General features: G+C 31.1%; 1 protein-coding gene, 1 long non-coding RNA gene and 1 other non-coding gene across 3 annotated transcripts; 2 read left to right on the forward strand and 1 right to left on the reverse strand.

Annotated features, from left to right (window-relative positions):
* Nucleotides 1–4,298: 4,298 nt before the first annotated feature.
* Nucleotides 4,299–10,086, reverse strand: LOC140009963 (uncharacterized). Its single transcript, XR_011817263.1, has 3 exons — nt 9,323–10,086; nt 5,211–5,273; nt 4,299–4,527 (listed from the first exon to the last, which is right to left on the reverse strand). It is a non-coding gene; the product is annotated as an uncharacterized lncRNA (long non-coding RNA).
* Nucleotides 10,087–18,064: 7,978 nt separating this feature from the next.
* On the forward strand, nt 18,065–20,527 carry LOC113704120 (large ribosomal subunit protein eL30). The gene is made up of 5 exons (XM_027225792.2): nt 18,065–18,223; nt 18,313–18,418; nt 18,925–19,026; nt 20,133–20,201; nt 20,286–20,527. The coding sequence occupies exons 1-5, from the start codon at nt 18,203–18,205 to the stop codon at nt 20,324–20,326; spliced, it is 339 nt and encodes a 112-aa protein (XP_027081593.1). The 5' UTR covers nt 18,065–18,202; the 3' UTR covers nt 20,327–20,527.
* Nucleotides 19,794–19,880, forward strand: LOC113719388 (small nucleolar RNA SNORD25). The gene has a single exon (XR_003454875.1). It is a non-coding gene; the product is annotated as a small nucleolar RNA SNORD25 (small nucleolar RNA).
* Nucleotides 20,528–20,700: the final 173 nt, after the last annotated feature.

The raw sequence follows: 20,700 nt of genomic DNA on the forward strand, positions 1-20,700 counted from the left end.
AGGAATGCTAATAGCAATTGGTCCACCATTAATATATTGCCCTATCTATCTCTCGAACTGCCCCTTTCGAGATGCCTGTCGAGTATCTATCTAGACAAGTGTGTGGTAGGAATCAGGCAGGTAGGCGTCGCAAAAGGGTACTTTGACACATGATATTGATGTACTTGACACACAAGTTACGTAGGTTTCAACACATGTCAGATACGATCCATTTGTTGGCACTCAATTTTTTCACACCATAGTTTTCTTCACACCTTCTTGTGTTCCAACTTTCAGAGGTCATTTCATCGTTACACCTACTCCCATACCCGTATTCGGCTATACGTCTGCTACTGCATCATCCTTTGTTACACAATATATATCATTTCAACCCAATAATGAGTTCGAGGATAACCTCACTCATATCCATGACTTCCTAAGGATCTCGATAGACTTTTCACCTATTTTTCAGATGGACGCCAGCAATGTTCTCGTTCATGCTCCTTCCACGACGTCTACAGATCGTTCTTATCTCAAATGTGGTCAAACTCCCATGGTGGACCCGCGATTGATGATGAGGAGGACCAAATACATGAAGGAGTACATGCACTACTTCGAAGGTCTGAATGGTTACAGTTGCAACAAGATCTACCATACTGGGAGGGTACATTGGAAATTTGATTACTCTACCATTTCACATGATTAGGACAAGAGGCGCATTGGTGGATAATATTCAGATTTCAAGTTTTTTTCTTATCAAAACTCCTATTTAACTATCATAGAAGTTTTTATTTAGTTATTTTACATATTTAGTTTTGGATGCTACATTATTTATCATAGTTTAAATTAATTTTAAAACCAAAAAATTCAAAAAAGAATGGCTTAAGCATATTTTAATTTAATTTATTTCGTATTTAAAATTGGAACCTAAAAATCGTTTCTTACCATTTATCGATAACTAATCATCGGTTATGAAAGAAAAATAGCACAATTTTTAATGTAATTTTTGTTTTACATAATATTAGATTTTAGGGTTCAAGGGTTTATGGTTTAGGGTTATTATTTAGGGATTAGGGATACAAAAATTTAAAATATTTATTTAAAAACTAAAAAAAGGTCGTTGTATCTAGCTCGGATGCGACGATGACAATTTTTTAAAAAAATTTTGCCACATGTCATATGGCACGTCGCGAAACCTTTTCAAAAATTTTTTATTCTTTTTAGTTCCTCCAGCAGGAAAAAAAGAGACTTAAATCAATTTTTCGATGGCGCTTCAATTGCCAATTGCGTCGACCCTTATATTAGCACCTTAACTCAATAAACACCACTTTTGTGATGATTTCTTATTTGAACAATATCTAGAGAAATTCGCCCATTCTAATTGGTCAAGTTAGAAATATCACCAGAAAATGGAACTTGGTTTTTTTGGCTAGGAAATAAAATCCTATTTGAATGGGAAACATGTTTTCATTTGCTTCTTTCCACCTTTTGTTCCATTGCAACTGATGTACCCACTAGATGATTTTTGTGGAAAATTGTTCGGTCAAATTACAATGTAACTAATTACAAAGTAATCTTTATTTTTCCTATATTTTATGGCTTGCCCGAAATTCACTAGTGAATAATCGTCACGAATGGTGCGACTAATAATTATTTGCTGCTATAAAATGATGGTGTACCAATTAATTCACATCCCAATTATTTTTTTCCATTAATTAGGCAACAATCGAAAACCCCCCAAGCCCTAGGGAAAAAACCAAATGAATAAACAAGTTATGAATCAATAAAATCAAGAAGGAACAATTGTTTTCTGTTGATAACAAAATCGATATTGAGGTGTAATTCAAAGAATTTGAGAAAATATGAATAAATACTAGTGGTAGTGGGCACCTTGAGAGCAAGAATGCTGTAAACCTTTTTACGCATAGCATGGCATAGTGGTTCTAGTAGTGGTGGTGGTTGTTGACGGCAATGGTTGATACTACAATAGTAGGATGTAGTCGACAACAAAGGTTGCGATGGATGATCTGCTTTCGATTGTTGTCCAAGAGGAAGTTTCTATTGAGGCCAAGGTTTTTGCCATCATCCATTATATGTATGCCAGGATTTTGATTCAATTCAATTCATTAATCCACTGCTTATGTTCGCTGTCAAATGCCACTGCCATTATTTGTTGTCCTTACCGCTGTTATTATCACTAATAAATGGGCCTTTGGTTTTTGTTTTAAGTTTAGCTTCACTTGCAGTTTCATTTAGGGTTTGAAAGAAAAATTGATTGAATATTTGGGAGAAAAAATTGATTGAGTAGGTGTTTTCAGTTTTGTCTCTATTTGGAAAAGAGAAGATGGGAAAAAATAGGTCATTTACATTTGGGTCGATGCTATAATTGATTTACTGAATATACCCTTTAAATTTGGAGCACGTGGTGGATTCAAGCACATTCCGATTAAAATTTACCAAAAAGGTATTGAAGGGCAAAAAATCACTTTTTTTTTTATGTTAGGGACTAAAATCGCTCATCTATATATAAATATATATATATATACATATATATGAAACTAATTATTTTAATCAGAATTGTTTCTCACTCTTACATGGCATATCTAATTGAAGAGAATTAATGGATTACGGATTACTTGGGTTTTACCCATAGTAAATCTTATTTGGGTTATATTATATGTTTAAAAATTATCTCTAATTTGAAAATAACTTTAAAAAATAACTAATCTTAACTTAATGATATTGTTTTAAAAAGACAACTAATCTTATCTTAATGATTCTGCTTTCTATCAAATTATTACATATCGAACTATAGTAAAATCTTTTTCAAATCACAATTATTAAAATCTTACATATCCCAAATTAATTCTTTAATCATATTGAAATCTTACATATCCCAAATTACTTGCTTTTACCATCATATCGTTGATTAGTATTCAAGTTATTCATCATTTCTTCCTTCAATTTTAAATTAATTTAGTGTAAAAAAGAGAATTAATTATTACACCGATAGATTTATCAATATTATTGAAAACTAAATATTTATTGATGAAGAAAAATGAATTGCTGAATTTTTTTCTACTTAATTAAGTATGAATATATAGTTCTAGATTTATGGTCATTATAAAAATTTAAATTATCTAAATGAATATTTGGAGAAAAAGAATATCTATCAAAATTTTGATATGGGATACATGATTTGATGTATACTATCATATTATAGTGAAAGTATGTAAATAATTTTTAAAAATTAGAAAATAATTGAACTTTTAAAATACATTAATTTTTAAAAGTAAATATTAGATGAATATGTAGGATTGTTGTTAATTTTTGTATTTAAATTATTTATATTTATATAAATTCACAATAAATAAAAAAATACTATGTTAAGGCATAGGCAAATTCTAACTTACATTATTTATAGGATTGTTGTTAATTTTTGTATTTAAATTATTTATATTTATATAAATTCACAATAAATAAAAAAAATACTATGTTAAGGCAAAGGCAAATTCTAACTTACATTATGAGAGACTAAATTTTATCAAACACGATATATAGGGGATGATTTGTATAGTTTTCCCAAAAAAGTACCACTAAACATATATTAATGTGCCCCCGGGTGTAGAGCGGCTGGCCGAGGGATGTCCTCTTTAGGGCCTTTGGTTGTGTGGTCGACTCTCACCTTGTTAACAATCTCTGGTTCCTTGGTGGGGCGGGGGCCAGACCCAGTAGAGGACTAGTCGGTTGCCAATGCAGTAGGATATCCCACTGAAGGAAAAAAAAAACATATATTAATGTAAACAATGAAGAATTGAGACAAAAACAAATGATTCTGCAATTTGGATGAATATAATTATCATTTGTCAACCAAAAAACATGTAATAAAAGAAGTAAATCAAAATGCATTCTTTTTTAATTGGACACATTTTATGAAATTTTTTAAGTTAGGGTGCGTTTGATAAAATTGAAATTTGAAATCTGAAATTTGAAGTCTAAATTCATTAAGTTATTGAATTATTAAGTACTAAAGGTGCGTTTGATAAAATTGAAGTCTAAAATCTGAAATCTTAGGTCTGAATCCATTAAATTATTGAATTATTAAGTATTAAATGTAACAGCCCCACCTTCCCCTAAGGCGAACCAAAGGGGTTAGCGGACTGCCTGCCCAGCTCTCGCCAGGACTAACGAGCAATTACACGCGATCTAAAACGTTTCGGGAAAGTAAAAGCGCGCTCGAACAAGCCACAAGAACCAAAACAAAAAAAATAAAAATCGAAGCCGCGGATGAACAGTACCAGACACGTCAGAATCCGGAGTTCAACCAAACATCAATCAAACATATACATACATTGACATTCAATCATTTACAACCAAATGGCATGCCAAAAACCATTCATCATGGATACACATGTTCGGTTTGCCAATCAAAAGATGAACCCAATACACATTAGGTAGGGTTTCATTCAAAGAGCCATACAAAAGACATTTACACTAGCTCTACTTGGCAATCGACTATCCAATCCAATCCCAACAGTAATTACATTCCTGTAAGGAAAACAAATGGAACGGGGTGAGCTAAAGCTCAGTGAGCAACTATCACATAATCAACAAAGATCACTTAAGCATAACCGTTCATTTCAAGTATGCAAATAAGAAGCAAAACAAAACGGTAAAAGGATACGGACGGCTCTCAAGAGCCCATTTCCACGCTTATATTCTTGATCCAATCTCATTGACTCTCCGTCAACGTTTATGAGTACCAACCGTAGAACCCACTTCACTCCCATCCCTTCCACCAAACATACCCCAACCGGGCCCGCACTCCAATCAGTAGCTTTTGGTAATACTCGAGTATACCGGAACCAAGAGTCTCATTATTACAAGATTCCCTAGTACAGTCCCCGTGGCATGTCAATTTTCACGACCAAGCCCTCGCCGGCTCGATTCAATTGACTACCTACGGGGTTGAGCTCAGTAATACAGTAAGGCCGTTGGATATTCGTCCAAACGACACCAAATCAGTTTTCCATGAATGGAATTCAATATCTCATATAGCAAGTGCAGTATTTCAGTAAAACGGTAATCAGTCATTAACGGTATCACAAGGGGTGAGGGCGGTCAAGTACACCCTCACCTCAATCAATTCCAATAGCCAAATAAACCTTCAAGGCATCAAAATCACATATAGCAAAGCCACATTGTAACATTCAAGTGAGTAGTATACTCACCACTCACGTAGGTGAGGTTTCAAGCACCGTCGTTAAACGAACGTCGTGCACCACCGTCACTTCCTAGAACATGCAAACAAGTGCAATGAGACTCGATAACGAGTCATAAAGCAATGCCAATCACAATCCCAATAAGGTTTCATATGCATATATAAGCATTATAGCAAACCAGAAATTTCAGCAATGCACTAACTCGACCTTAACAAAAAACAGTTTTCGTCCTCCTTTTGCGGTAATGGCACAAAATGATCTACGCTTATCGGATGAGGGTGTAAGACCCACCATCTCGAAGCTAAAAGACAGGGCTACAACAATGTAGAAGGCCACTCAGTCCAAATCCTAGCACAACTAGGTCAAAAATGCAAAATACCAAACCAGAACCGTAATTGCAGGTTTACAAATCACACTATCCTGTAATTAGTCCAACTCAGTCTATACAGGTCCAAATGCATTGATTCCAAAGGCATACGGTAGCTAAGACATCAAGCTACATTTCATCAGAAGACACCAACATCCAAAACCAAAGAAATTCCAGTCAAAACAGACGATTACAAGCGCAGTTCGCACATTCTGATCAACCCAGAACAGCAACAGTAAAATCGACATATCTCATTCTACACTACTCCAATTTCCTTGAAATTTTACAGACACCTCAAATACATTAATACCTACAACTTTCATGTTTTAAGCAAAGGCCAATTCAGCCTCTAACCATATGATCCCAAAACCGGACAGAAAGGGGGTTATGAAACCCTAACTTTTCACATTTCCTTCCAAACCCAAAATTGGTTGCAATTACCAATCATTTACACCTACTAGAGTCATTAACCATCAATTCCCATCATCAAAGATATCCATAACATCACATTCATATTAAACCAGAAAATTCCTCAATAAATTGAAAACTTCATCATTTCATCCAAAAGCAAGAAATAACTCACAAATTTCAGCACTTTAGCCATCATTAGGCACAAATTAAACATCATTAAGTGTAGGAGGAAGTGTAATCACCACTTACCTAGTAAACAAGAGAAGAGGAGTTGTAGACCACCTTAGCTTACTTAGAAACTTCACCAAACAACTTACTAGCACCTAATGGAAGGATTTTATGGAGTAGAAACTAGTTTAGGCAATTGTTTTTGGAAGATTTGAGCTAGTTGGAAGCTTGAAAATTGGAGAAGTTTTCTTCCTTCTTGAGCTTAAGAGAGTCGGCCAACATAGAGAAAGAAATGGTGAATTTTGAGTCAATTTTGAGATATTTAATCCAAGGGTAAGAAAGGTCAAAACAATGAATAGTTGTCTTAAGCTTCCTCCAATGGCAATGTGACACTTGTCACCCCATTAAATGCATTTCTATCCTTTTGTTTCCTCTCACATCAATCACATCTCATTCTCTACTTATCTCCTAACACCCGATAAATTTTACACAGTATCCGAAACTTAACCTTATTGGCTGAATTTTTCCGAACTTTTCGCACTAGTGGGGCCCACGTCCATAATCTATCCATAATTTTTCAAAAACTACCCAATGCTAGAAAAATCATCTAAAAACTATAATTACTCATAAAATCCACCAAGAAAATTTTCCTAAGCTAGAAAATGCAGAAAACATGCAATTAAAGGAAATAAACCCTAGAAAAATTATTAGGGGATTTACGGGTTCTCACATTAAATCTAATATATTTGAGTATATATCATATTTAGTGATAAGTGAATAGTTTATCCTTTAATTTCGAGAGCAAGTTTTGACTAGAAAATTCAGTGCTATTTAATTAATTCAGATATTCAATTTTTTGTTATCAAACGATCTGAATATATTAAGATCATAATCCATTAAATTTAAGTGATTAATTGGGTTATCAAATAGGATTTAAATCTAATACATTTGATTATATATCACATTCAGGCTTCGTTTGGGGTTGTAGTAATTTTGGTAAAAAAATACTTTTTGGTGCTAAAAATGCTTTAAAAGTGTTTGGTAAATATCATTCCATAAAATTAGAAGTAGAGTTTTTTATGTTAAAAACACTTTTAACAAAAACTCAAATTTGGTACTTTTAGAGTACTTTTTGTGATTTAAAAAAAAACATCAAATTTAATCATCTTATCTAATATTATGAACCAAATAAAGAGATAAACACTTCTAAAATTTTTTAAATTACACATTATCCAATACAATAAATACTTATTGAATTATATCTCTCAATATATTTAAAATCACTTAAGTAGTTGATAAGTACTTTTATTAAAAACTCTATTAAATAAGTACTTTTTAATAAATTACCACAACCCCAAACGGGGTCTCAGTGATAAGTGAATAATTTATCGCTTAGGATGCGTTTGATAAAAATAAAGTTTGAAATCTGAAATTTGAAGTCTAAATCCATTAAATTATTGAATTTTTAAATTTAAATCTAATACATTTGAGTGCATATCACATTCAGTGATAAGTGAATAGTTTATCACTTAATTTTGGAAACAAATTTTACTTAGGAAATTCAGTGCCACTTAATTAATTCATATGTTCAATTTTTTGTTATCAAATAGTCTGAATATATTAAACTCTGAATCCATTAAATTTAAATGCTAAACTAGATTATCAAACAGGGCCATAATTTTGGAAGCAAGTTTTGCATAAAAAATTCAGTATTACTTAATTAATTCAGATGTTGAACTTTTGATTATCAAATTGTGAATATGTTAAGATCTGATTTCATTAAATTTAAGTGATGATTTGGGTTATTAAACAGGACTCTAATGTCAAAATTCAATGATGCATATAGTCATAAAAATAATTGTAAAAAAATACCAAACTCGTAACTTTCATTTTTCCACCCCTTTAACGGAAAACATTCATTCATTTCTATCATTCTTTTTTTCTTTTGTAATTTTCTTGTAAGTGGGAGGTCTCAAAATTGAAACTTTTTACTTACATTATTTCCCCTAATATCACCCAAACCATTCTTTCCTCTATTAATCTCGTCACTCAATAAACCTATTTTTGGGATTTTTTTTCTTTCTATTTTCCCACCTTTTTTGGATGGCCTTATATATATATATATATGAAGAAAGAAATATTAGAGTAAAATATGAAGAAGAAGAAGAAGATATAGAAACAGTTAGTATAAATTCTCATAAAGAATTAATGGAAGCAGAAAGTAGTAATCCAGGAGAAGGAACTAGCAGAGAAAATTATAATCCAGGACAAATACCTAGAATACCTTATGGAGAATATAGAGAACCAACTGATAAAATAGCACCAAGAGGTAAAAGACAACCATTAGAATCAATAATAAAAGAAAAAACTATAGATGAAGGTAAAACCTTAATATTAATATCCTATGACCCACAATTAACAGATGATGTTATAGGAGATTGGAAGTCCAAAGTAGTTAGAGATTATATTAAAAAAGGATTTGATCATAGTGTAGAAAATATGTATACATATTTGGAAACATACTTAGGAGAAGTAGCAGCTGCAGCATGGGAAGCCTTTAAACAGATTGATTCCTTGGCTGTGCTTATTTTTAAATTTGGGTTTAAAAGTTCTAATTTACAAATTATTTTATCTTTTTCCCAATGTAGAGTAGGATTTTCCCCAAATATTTCTAATTTTTCTAATTTACTAATTAATTGGTCTATTTCATAATATCCTGTTTCTAACAAGTTATAGACCTGACTGTTTTCTAAAAAGTTTATGCATATTTCCAAGGTGTTATAATCATCTAATTCTATATTTAAGCATTGATAATCATTTTTATTATTACAATTACAATATTCTTCTGAAAGATCTCCTTTGATTATGTTATGAGTTTGTGCATTAATAAACTTATCATCTTTTATTTCTTTATACCAAGGATCGTTAAGGCTATGTTGTTCTATGTCTAAATTTGCTAAACACTGTTCTACTGAGTTTATTTGGTCTAATCTGTAATAAAAACTATAATATCCTTCGGGACTTTTGACAGTTTCAAAAGCTAACCAATATGCGTGCTCTGGTGTGCTTGTATAATTATATGGTGGTTGGTTATCAAAATTCATAAAATTATTCAAAAATATTCAATCTATTATATGAGGATTTGGTACTTTAAGAGAAATTTTTGAAATTATACCTTCCTTGTTGAGCTTTTTCTTAAAAAATCTCCGATTCTTTAGAGTTGCGAATCCTTTGACAAAGTTTTGCCTCACCCGATCTTCCCGAATGCCTTTAAACGCCTTCAACAGCTAACATGGCTTGAGTGGTACTACACGGTCTATTGGACTTTTTGGATTTCTCCCTTTGTCTAAGGGTATCTTCGCTCAGGGTATTTCTCTAAGTTTTAAGATTAAGCTTTCTAGGGTTGGCTGCAACTAATTTCTATTCTCTTGTTTCCCTTTCCTCTCTATTTTGATCAAGGATATATGAGAAAGATGTGCAGAAAAGTATATGTATTCACAAGAATTTACAAGATGATTTTCTTATGCTCAGGTTTCTCACAAGAATTCATCGTGTCTGATGAATGAGAACTCTGAGATATTTATAGCCTACTTCCGGACTTGAAATTCCAGACTTATGTTTCTATCTATACGGATTTCAATTATGTTGAATCCGTAAAATAATATGGCCGACAAAAGAAAAGATGCCAATCTATTCAACCAACGGATTTCAAATTTTTGAGTTCCGAAAAAGTGCTTCCCAGCGGTTTATTGATAAAGCCTGGTGTTTGTGTCTCACCTGTGTCTTTCTTCTTATCCTTCCATCTGATTTTCTAAATTATGGATTTCTTCTGGTCCCATGCTTTTAAAATAATGAGTTGTATCATAATCTTCTGGATCAAAAGAATCTTCTGGAGTGTTGTATGCCAAATAATCTTCTAAATATCCCTGGAATAATTCTTCATCCATCGTTGTCTCTTCAAAATCTTTTTATAGAAAATAAACATTTGGAATATAAATTTTTTAAATCCTATTTTCTGATGCTAACTTATAATGATTCCATTCTGCTTTGAAATGTTTATATGCTAGATTTAGCATTCTGCTTCTTTTAAGCTGTTCTTTTAATAATAAGGGACATTCAACAATATTTGCCTTTAATCTCTGTACTTTTTCTGTAGTTAATCTCCCTAGATGACAATTGCTGACTGTTAACCTTATTCTATGAACTGTTGGTGCCATGTCTAATAGTCCAATCCATTCTGCTGGGGCTGATATGATTTCAATCCTTACCCATTCTCCAAAGTCAAGTAATCTTCGGGCAAAATATCCGAGATGGGTCCCCAATCTGTATGTGTCTTCTGGATCATTTATCCAGATATTTTCAAGGAATCCACAGTCTAGTAGAAATTGAGGGGTGAAGACTATTCTTTCTTCATTGACATATAATACCGAAGAACTATGTATATCTATGTAATGTTAAAGAGGCTTTTAAGAAATAAAAATCAAGGGTATGAACACAATGATTATTTATTTTGCTATGGTTACATGGTTTTGGGTTATTTGGACAAAATTTGTGTGGGTTAATCCAATAAGAAGGGCTAAAACGGATTCTACTTGTTGGGCTATAACTTGTGGCTAGGTTCAAAAAATGATTTTGTACTGCTTGTATTTTTGAAAAATGTTGGGCTTGGACTTTTTGTCCAATTATTTCTACGATTGGATAAGGAAAAGGTTCTAAAATTGTGTAGGGTTTGAAAAATAATCTGGGCTTAAGAAAGCTTAAAGGCCTTTCATATTCAGGCTTTTCAAAATTGGGCCGGAGGAAGAACTGGCCATATGAGATGTTATCTGTGATAACCTTCCTTTTAGCTCTCCCAATTCTGATATTTGTGAGAAAATAGTGCCGCTTTGTGACCCTACAATCCCATGCATTTCTTTGAGTTGTTTTGTCAAGGAATCAATCTGAGTTTTTTGGGACTTAATCTCATCCTCGTAAACCCTGCATTTCTCATTTATTCTTCTAAAATTATTTACCATGCTATCACAATGCCTGCAGAATTGTAAATTTCTACTTTTATCAAATTCTACTGCATCTAAATAACTACTGCTACTTCCAGGGGTTTTAGAGGGTCCTGGTATTTTTGTACTATCCATGCTGGCTTTAGTATCCACATGAAATGATATGCCAATATTTTTTCTAGCAAATTCTAATGCTTCATGAATGTTATGAAAAGCTTTCAAAAGAGGGTTTTGAAAATTTTTAATTTGTTCTACTACTGAAATCCACTTAGAGTAAATTCCAGGTGTTCTTCCTTGTACTACTACATAATATGAAAAACTTTGTTTTGGAAGATTGCTAAAATAAAATGCTAAGGTATTTAACATTCTAATTTTTTGTGCTACATTAGTGCTATTCATGTTCCAGAGGTTATTTAAGATATCCTACTGGATTTCTTCTAGATTACCTTCTTCAGTGCTACGGAAATATACACTGGTACCTTTGGGATACTTTGTCAGTTCCCATTGTCCGAGCTTTATCCTGCTACCTTGTGCCATATTGTTTCTGAAAATCACAGGATTTATGATAATTGTCGGGATAAAAAATCAGCTAAGCTATTATTACTACCTTTAATATGTTCGAATTGTACTTTATACCCATTTCCAATTATTCTATCTGTAAAATTTAACCATCTCCTAGTACTACTTCTTTTTTCATTATAAGTATCATAAAACTTTTTTATAGCTTCACAATCTGTTCTAATAGTTATTTCTGGTTTATTTATAATAAAAAGTTTGAAGTTATCCAAGGCATATGCTACTGCTAATAATTCGGCATCAATGCTACTTATATTACCTTTTTCTCTATAGTTTCCGCTAGCATGTCTACAAATTTGTTCTTCTTCTTTTTTGCTATATTTGTGCGGTTTTGCTAATAAGATTGCCCCCCATCCTTTATTACTTCCATCACATTCAATAATTAAATAGTCTGTATCTAATGGTAATATTAAATCTGGTAGTTTATTAACAACATTTTTTATTTCTTGTACTAATTTTATATCTTCTTTATTAAAGAATTTTTGTCCTTTTAAAGATGTTTTACTGTATAATGGTGCTACTAAATTATTTAAATTTTTAATAAAGGGTCTAGCATAATTTAGTAACCTTAGAAATTTTTGTAACTTTTTTGTTTCTTCTATTTTATCTGGAAATTCTAAGACTTTTTTACAAATATGTGATTGTAATTTGATTTTACCTTGTCCAATTTCTGTTCCTAGAAATTCTATGTTTTTTTCTGAAAAACTGAGCTTTCCTTGAGCTAGTTACTATACCATGCTTAATGAATTCTGCAAATACTAATTTTAAATGACTTACATGTTCTTCTTTATTTTTAGAGAATACTAATATATCATCTATATAAACAATTACAAAACTATTATATTTTCTAAAAATATCATCCATTTTATGTTGAAATAGTGCTGGTGCATTTTTTAATCCAAAAGGCATTACTAACCATTCAAAATGACCTAAGGGACAAGTAAAAGCTGTCCATTCTATACTATTAGAATGCATTTTAACCTGCTAGAATCCTGATTTGCAGTCAAATTTACTGAAAATATATCTATATTAAATTCTATTTATTAATTCATTTTTATCTGGTATGTCATAACTGTCTTCTTAGTGTTATCATTTAATCTTTTATAATTTATTATCATTATACTCTTTCCTCTAACAATTTCACTATGTTTCTTAACTATAAATGCTGCACTTCTATGAGGGCTTTCACTTCTTCTAATTATTTTTAATTTGTTTAAGTCTGCTATATGCATTTCAAATTCTTTTATATCTTCATTACTAGCTTCTATTTTGGTTGTGCTTATTTTTAAATTTGGGTTTAAAAGTTCTAATTTACAAATTGTTTTATCTTTTTCCCAATGTAAAGTAGGATTTTCCCCAAATATTTCTAATATTTCTAATTTACTAATTAATTGGTCTATTTCATAATATCCTGTTTCTAACAAGTTATAGACCTGACTATTTTCTAAAAAGTCTATGCATATTTCCAAGGTGTTATAATCATCTAATTCTATATTTAAGCATTGACAATCATTTTTATTATTACAATTACAATATTCTTCTGAAAGATCTCCTTTGATTATGTTATGAGTTTGTGTATTAATAAACTTATCATCTTTTATTTCTTTATACCTAGGATCATTTAATGGTTCACCACGCTTTTGTGCAAACTCTGATAGATAAGGTGTAAATGATAAAGATGCTTCTCTGAGAAATTGTAAATTATTACGAGTAAGAATCATACCATAATAAGATTGTAAAATAAATGCTAATCCAATAATAAGATTAAAAGGAAATGTTCGAAGATAAATTTCTTCTACAAAATAAGGATGTGAAAAATTGTAATTTTCTTGTTGAAAAGACATATATATATTTTGTATAGATTTGTTATATTCAAAAGTTGTACCATCCATTTGTCTAGCTATTCTAATTCTTCTGGCTTTTTTATGATATTGTTGTGGTATTAATAATTCATTTATTATTATATTACTAGCTCCTGTATCTATTATTGTTAGAATATGTATATCAAAGTCTCCTATAATAATTCTAACCATTAATTCTACTGATGTAATCTTATTATATGTATTTAGTATTTCTGTATCATAATTATGTTTTAATATTTCTGAAGATATTTCTAAATCTGTATTTTCTATATCAATATTCTTTCTTTTTTCTGTATGGAATGTGAGAAGTTGTTCTTCTAAATTTTGTATTTTTTGTTGTAAGACTTCCTGTTTATTTTCTAAAATTCGTATTCTTCTTTCTCGATGATGTTCAACAGGTTCATCATTTTTATGTTTTTCTGGAGTTTCTATATTAATATGTGTAATATGGAAAATTTTTTCTAAACAGTATTTACAAATTTCTAAATAACACTTTTTACATTGAAATCTCAAATTTAAAGATGGATATTTGAAACAATTAAAACAAGGTTTATTATAGTTTCCTTTATTATGCTGCCAATCATGATTGCATTTAATTGTTTCTATTTCTACTAAATCAAAATTTTCTATTTCATCTAATTTCTGCCAGTCATTTTCTAAATCATCTAAATATATATTTTTTTCTGATTTTCCTAATATTTCATCTACAAATTCAGTATCCCCTTCTTCTATTTCTTTCTGATAATCTAGATCTTCTATTGTTGTTATACTATATATGCTTTCTGTTTCTGAGATATCATTATCTACATTTATTAAATCTTCTGCTAACTGTTCTATTAAATGAGCTTGTTTGTTAAACTTATTATTTTTATTTGGGCAATTAGTTGCCAAATGATTAGGCTGATTACAAATAAAACATGTTAATCTATTACCATAAGTCCTTTCTGGCCTATATCTTCTAACATGGTGTTCTTTTTTTAAGAATGGTTTTCTAGCCTGACTTTTTCTAAGATAATATATTTTTCTAGGATAACCTATTCTTTTCTTGTTATAATTATATTTTTTCTTCTTTTTATATTCTTTTTCTCCATATTTCTGTGGTGTATATATTTCTGAACAAAAACTATATTCTCCTTTTAACTGTTTTTGTATTTTAATAAATGTGCATTCTTCTACTAATCTTGCTATTATAAATCTTATTGCCATACTAACATTTTTTAATGTTGGATGAAATGTTAATGCTTTATATCCTTCATATATCTTTTTTCCTAAGTCATCTGGTAATTTAGCAAATAATTTTTCTATTATTCCTTCATCATAAAAACTTCCTGATAAGCATGCATAATATAAATAATCTTGTAAGAATGGTTTTATATACTTCCAATTTCTAATAGATAACTGTTCTAATTTTCTTATTGATTCTAATTGTTTCATTACACCTCCCCTATTCGGACTTTGTGCTAATGATAATTCTTCTACCCTGTTTACAAAGTTCATTGGATTTAATCCGTGGGACATATCTTCTCTTAGTTCATTTGGAAATTTCTGTTTAAAGGCTTCCCATGCTGCAGCAGCTACTCCTCCTAAGTATGTTTCCAAATATGTATACATATCTTCTACACTATGATCAAATCCTTTTTTAATATAATCTCTAACTACTTTGGACTTCCAATCTCCTATAACATCATCTGTTAATTGTGGGTCATAAGATGTTAATATTAAGGTTTTACCTTCATCTATAGTTTTTTCTTTTATTATTGATTCTAATGGTTGTCTTTTACCTCTTGGTGCTATTTTATCAGTTGGTTCTCTATATTCTCCATAAGGTATTCTAGGTATTTGTCCTGGATTATAATTTCCTCTGCTAGTTCCTTCTTCTGGATTATTACTTTCTGCTTCCATTAATTCTTTATGAGAATTTATACTAACTGTTTCTATATCTTCTAAGTTATCTTCTTCTTCTTCTTCATATTTTACTCTAATATTTCTTTCTTCATCATAGTATAAAATTTGTGTTATTTCTATGATTCCTTCTGATTCTAATTTTCTTTCTAATTCAAATAATTCATTATTAGTTAAATCCCTTTCTAATTCTTTAGGATATATAATTCTATCTATAATTTTTTCTCTTCCTTCCATAATTTATAATCCTATTAATTATGTGTCTATTTCATCATTATCACTTTCTATCCCTATATTTGTTTGTTCATAATTATGAAATCTAATACTAGTTTCCCCTTTACTATTATTACATATTATATTATTTTTTCGTATTATAGGAGTTTTTTTTCTACTAATTTACTAAGATTCCATTCTTCTCTTGCCAATATAGTTGGATCTATGGCTATTGGTTTTAATAATTTAATTCCACTGCTATGCATTGCTTCTATTATTGATTCTACATTAATTTTATATTTTGTATTACTACCTGTTGTTGTTCTTCCTAAAAATCCTATATTTATCATGAAATTTTCTCCTGTAAATTGTTCATAACCTTTAGTTTGTATTCCTACTTCTATTTGGTTTAAATCACTAATTGTTATTTGATAATCTGGTGAACAATAAAATAAACCTCTATTAGTGGTCATGTCTACTTCTATAGTTGCTATAAGTGCTTTTTTAACATCTGTCCATCTTTTATCTAAAAGTGTAATTAATACTTTAGTTCCTAATCCTGGTCTTGTTAGTCCTTTAATCCTTACTACTATTAATCCTAAATGCATATAATTATGTTCTCTTTTTATTTGCCTAATACTTTCTTTAGTTACTAATTTTAAAGTCCTTGTTCTGTAGTAGCTTTTATTGATTCTTCTCTATTACTTCTAAATAATCCTGTTCTGTTGTTAATCTATCCTGTTCTATACAAAGTTCTAGGATTTAATAAGTTAATCTGTTGATTTCTGTATATTTCCAAATCAATGTTTACATCTATAAGTTCTTCTAAATTATGATTTCTGTTTCTACCATTTGAACTTCTAATTCGATTTAAAATATTATTATTTTCTATTATAGTCCTACTGGGTCCTGAAAAAGAATTTCTACTTGCCATACCAATTCTGGGGTTGTAGATTTTTACCAAAAATCGTACTTCTTGTTCCTGCTTCCTTACTTTCCTTTCTTTCTACTGGGATATTTTTAAATTTTCGAGTTATTTCTTCCAAATCTTGCTCAAATTTAGATGCTTCTAATTTTTCTATTCTAGTGTGGATGTCATCTATTTTTTGGTGTAATTTTATTAGTAAGGCTATAATTGTATTATTTTGTTTGGGATATGTTTTATCTGATACTGATGATCCCCAATATTTTGTTAATCCTTCAGTTTCTGTATGATAATATTGTAATTCTTTTAAAATCTTTTGATAATCTGAGTAGAATTCAATTCTGGGTGCATTACTGGTCATTAACTAAGGATTATTTTTTCTATTTTTTCTAATAATCTTTCTACTTGTTTATAAGATTCTTTTAATTCTAAGGATCTTTCTTTAATTTCTTCTAATATTTTCTTATTTACTTTTTCTATATATACTTTTTGTTCTTTTCTAATATTTTTTAGTTCTTCAAGATGTTTAAAATTTTCTAATATTTTATTATTTTGTTCTTTTATATAATCTTGATTTTCTGCTAGTTTTTTAATTATTTTATTTTTCTCTCCTATACTGTTGATTATTAATTCTTTTATTCGAATATCACTTTCTTTATGCTTTTCCAAATTTTCTCCTAAAGATATAATTAAGTCTACCAGGCTGTTATAATTTTTATCTTCTATACTATGTAAGTGATGTTTATAAATATTATTAAAGTAACAAATATGTCTATGTTTATCTAATGTTACTATATTTCTAGATTTATTAGATATTTCTAAATTTAAGTATTCTAAATTTTTATCTATATTTTCTATTTATCAGGCCAACCAGATCGGTCAGCTTTGATGTACACAGCCAAAAAAGGTTATTCTTATTTTCATTACAAAAAAAAGGTTAATCTTCCATATGTTATCTATATTATATATGAATGGGGAACATTAAGTTTGATGTAAAATTTGTTGTCACTTTTTGAATTTTCAACTTTACCCTCACAATGACTAAATTATACTTTTACCATCCGATTGCATGTTGCCTGTATTATCAATCAATGTAATTACAACTAATTTGCACTCATAATTACCCATAATTGTAACCACCAAATTAATTAAAATTCTATTAAAAAACTTTTAAAAGATCAAAGTTTAATTTTTCATTTATGAAAATTTTATACTAAATTCTTTGGTATAAAATGTGATTGTTCCTCAATTGCAATTGCACGTACATTAGCTGTACCCTTATCACTAGTTATTCATTCCATAAATAGCACCGTCACACTTGAAGCACTCTTGAAACTTGACAAAGTAATACACATGTATAGAAACCAAAAAATGCAGCCCAATTTGGTAAGGCCCAAGCCCATGCTCAATGGCAACTGACTAAAACCCTAACCAGCGTAGAGCTCCTCCATTATATACTTTCAAGCTTTCTCTACTAATTCTAGGGTTTGTTTCATCGGCCGCTCATAGACGCCTCTGATTTCTCCTCCGATCCTCCTTTCCCGACACCGGCCGGCCAGCCATCGATCAATTCGTCCAAAATGGTCACCACCAAAAAAACCGTAAGAATTCCTACATTAATTTTGGTAATTGATTTTGATATTTTTGAAGAAAATATGATTGAATTCTCTGTGATGGTAATGAATTGCAGAAGAAGACTCATGAGAGTATTAACAATAGGCTGGCTCTGGTGATGAAGAGCGGCAAGTATACCTTGGGGTATAAGACTGTTCTCAAGTCTCTCAGAAGCTCCAAAGGTGAAATAAAAACTCTGTTATTTTGGTTCTAATTTGCAGTATATTTTTAGTATGAAATGATAGGATAGAAGTGATTTGGTTATATATGTAGGTGAGTTTGAGTTTTTATAGTTGTAGTGAATTTGGTTTTGGTTGGATCTGTTGGTTTTTTACTGGCTCGTGTGATGTACTGGTGCTAATGTTAAAGAACGAATGAGCAACTGTTGGTTGAAATTTGAGGGATTGAAGTAAATTTGAGATGTGTTTCTCTGTGGTTAGGTGTGGATTTGTGTATTCGTTGGCCAATAGTTTAATGAGTTTCATTTTCACCTTCGTGAGCTGAGATTTTAGTTATGAGAGATGAGTGAGGGGATTGTAGGTATACAGAATTCGATCTGATTTGAAGATGAAAAATGTTTTCCTGGTACTTGTTTGTTGACTAGGTATCAATATAGTTATGTGCATTTAGCAAGTCATTGTGTTTATTGAGGGCAACTTTAACATGTTTTTTGGTGTTTGTTTGACAGGGAAGCTGATTATTATTGCAAACAACTGCCCTCCTCTTAGGAAGTCCGAGATAGAGTACTATGCTATGTTGGCGAAGGTTGGAGTCCACCATTACAATGGGAGTAAGTACCACTCCGTTTAATGCCTTTTTTCTTGTACAAGGTTGTAATCAACTGTTCTTTCTGTTATTTGGTGCTCTTAACCTTCATGTCTATTGGCAGAAGTACTTGTAGTCTTGTATTTGTTACATCTTGGCTCACTGGATTGAATATTATCTCCTCTTCTAATTTTGTCATGTCTTCTTTTGTAATGTATGTCGCCGCATTATGACATTCTGCTAGTTAACGTGTGTGTGGTTTGTCAGTAACTTTTTCCAAAGATATATTTAGTTAGTAATCTTTCCCCACAAGTACCTGTATGTTGTGGGGCTTCGCTATCTGGTCGGCAGGATCAATTTGTTTCTGATCGACTCGTTCCCTTGAAGCAAAATTGAGTGTGCTGCTCTTTCTTAATCTCTCCTCCATCACCTTGCACATTGTGTTTGGAGAACACAGGCGCAGCTATACTCATTTGACATTATATATATATATGAAATCTTTCCCCACAAGTACCTGTATGTTGTGGGGCTTCGCTATCTGGTCGGCAGGATCAATTTGTTTCTGATCGACTCGTTCCCTTGAAGCAAAATTGAGTGTGCTGCTCTTTCTTAATCTCTCCTCCATCACCTTGCACATTGTGTTTGGAGAACACAGGCGCAGCTATACTCATTTGACATTATATATATATATATATGAACATAAGATATAGATTTCAGGTTAATAAGCTTAATAAATTTGTATTCAATTAAGTCTTATTTTTGGCTTTTTATTCTTTGCTGTTGGGGGTACTGAATAACAATGATGAGCTCTACAGACCTGTAATGATTTGCGAATATGATCGCAGTTCTATTTTTGAACATCTAAGGGACTGAGTTGTTTATCATCTATACCCTCCCTGAGAAGAGATAGAAATGACTGAATACAGTGCAATCATTCATTCGAAGTAGTCAACCATTTCAGTTGGTTGGGGGTTCCGAGGTGGGGGTGTGGGGTTGGAAGCACTTTCTCTGGCTGTATATGCTGCTGCCTTTACTTTCACTGCCACATTGTCTCACTTGGTCTGGAAATCTGTATTTGTAGTTTTTATTTCTGATAGTCTTATTTTGTGTGCTCAATATTCTTTTGTTCAGACAATGTCGATTTGGGGACTGCTTGTGGTAAATATTTCAGGGTGTGCTGCCTCAGCATTATTGATCCAGGTATACATTTGTTTACTTTTACAAGTGTTGTCTGTTATTTTATCCAACAATCTTCTGATATGTTCCAATTCATGATCATTTCAGGTGATTCCGATATCATTAAGAGCATGCCTGGTGACCAATGAGAAAGTTCTAGTGGGTAAAAGATATCACCAAGATAGGCAGTTGTCGGATTCTTTTGACACATTTTATATTTTTCTCTGATGGAAAAGCATTGCAGTGTAGATGTGGTTTGCCTCTTTTTAAGATGACCTCTGAGAAAGTTTTGATGTTAATGAGAACATGTTCCCTATGATGTTAAAACTGAAAAACTGAAATTTTGGTTATTTGTGATGCTTTGTGGACCGTCAGTTTTTCATTTGGCATTTAATTTTGGCCACGAACTTTCAAAGTGTTCAACATTAGTATATTCGTCTCAGCTGTCAAATGTCGACTTCCTGCGCATTGATTTAGGCGTCCCAAAGAATTGTTAATGCATTTTCACTCGCCTTCAAGGAGC

Source organism: Coffea arabica, chromosome 1e (assembly GCF_036785885.1).
Source record: "Coffea arabica cultivar ET-39 chromosome 1e, Coffea Arabica ET-39 HiFi, whole genome shotgun sequence".
Taxonomy (NCBI): Eukaryota; Viridiplantae; Streptophyta; class Magnoliopsida; order Gentianales; family Rubiaceae; genus Coffea; species Coffea arabica.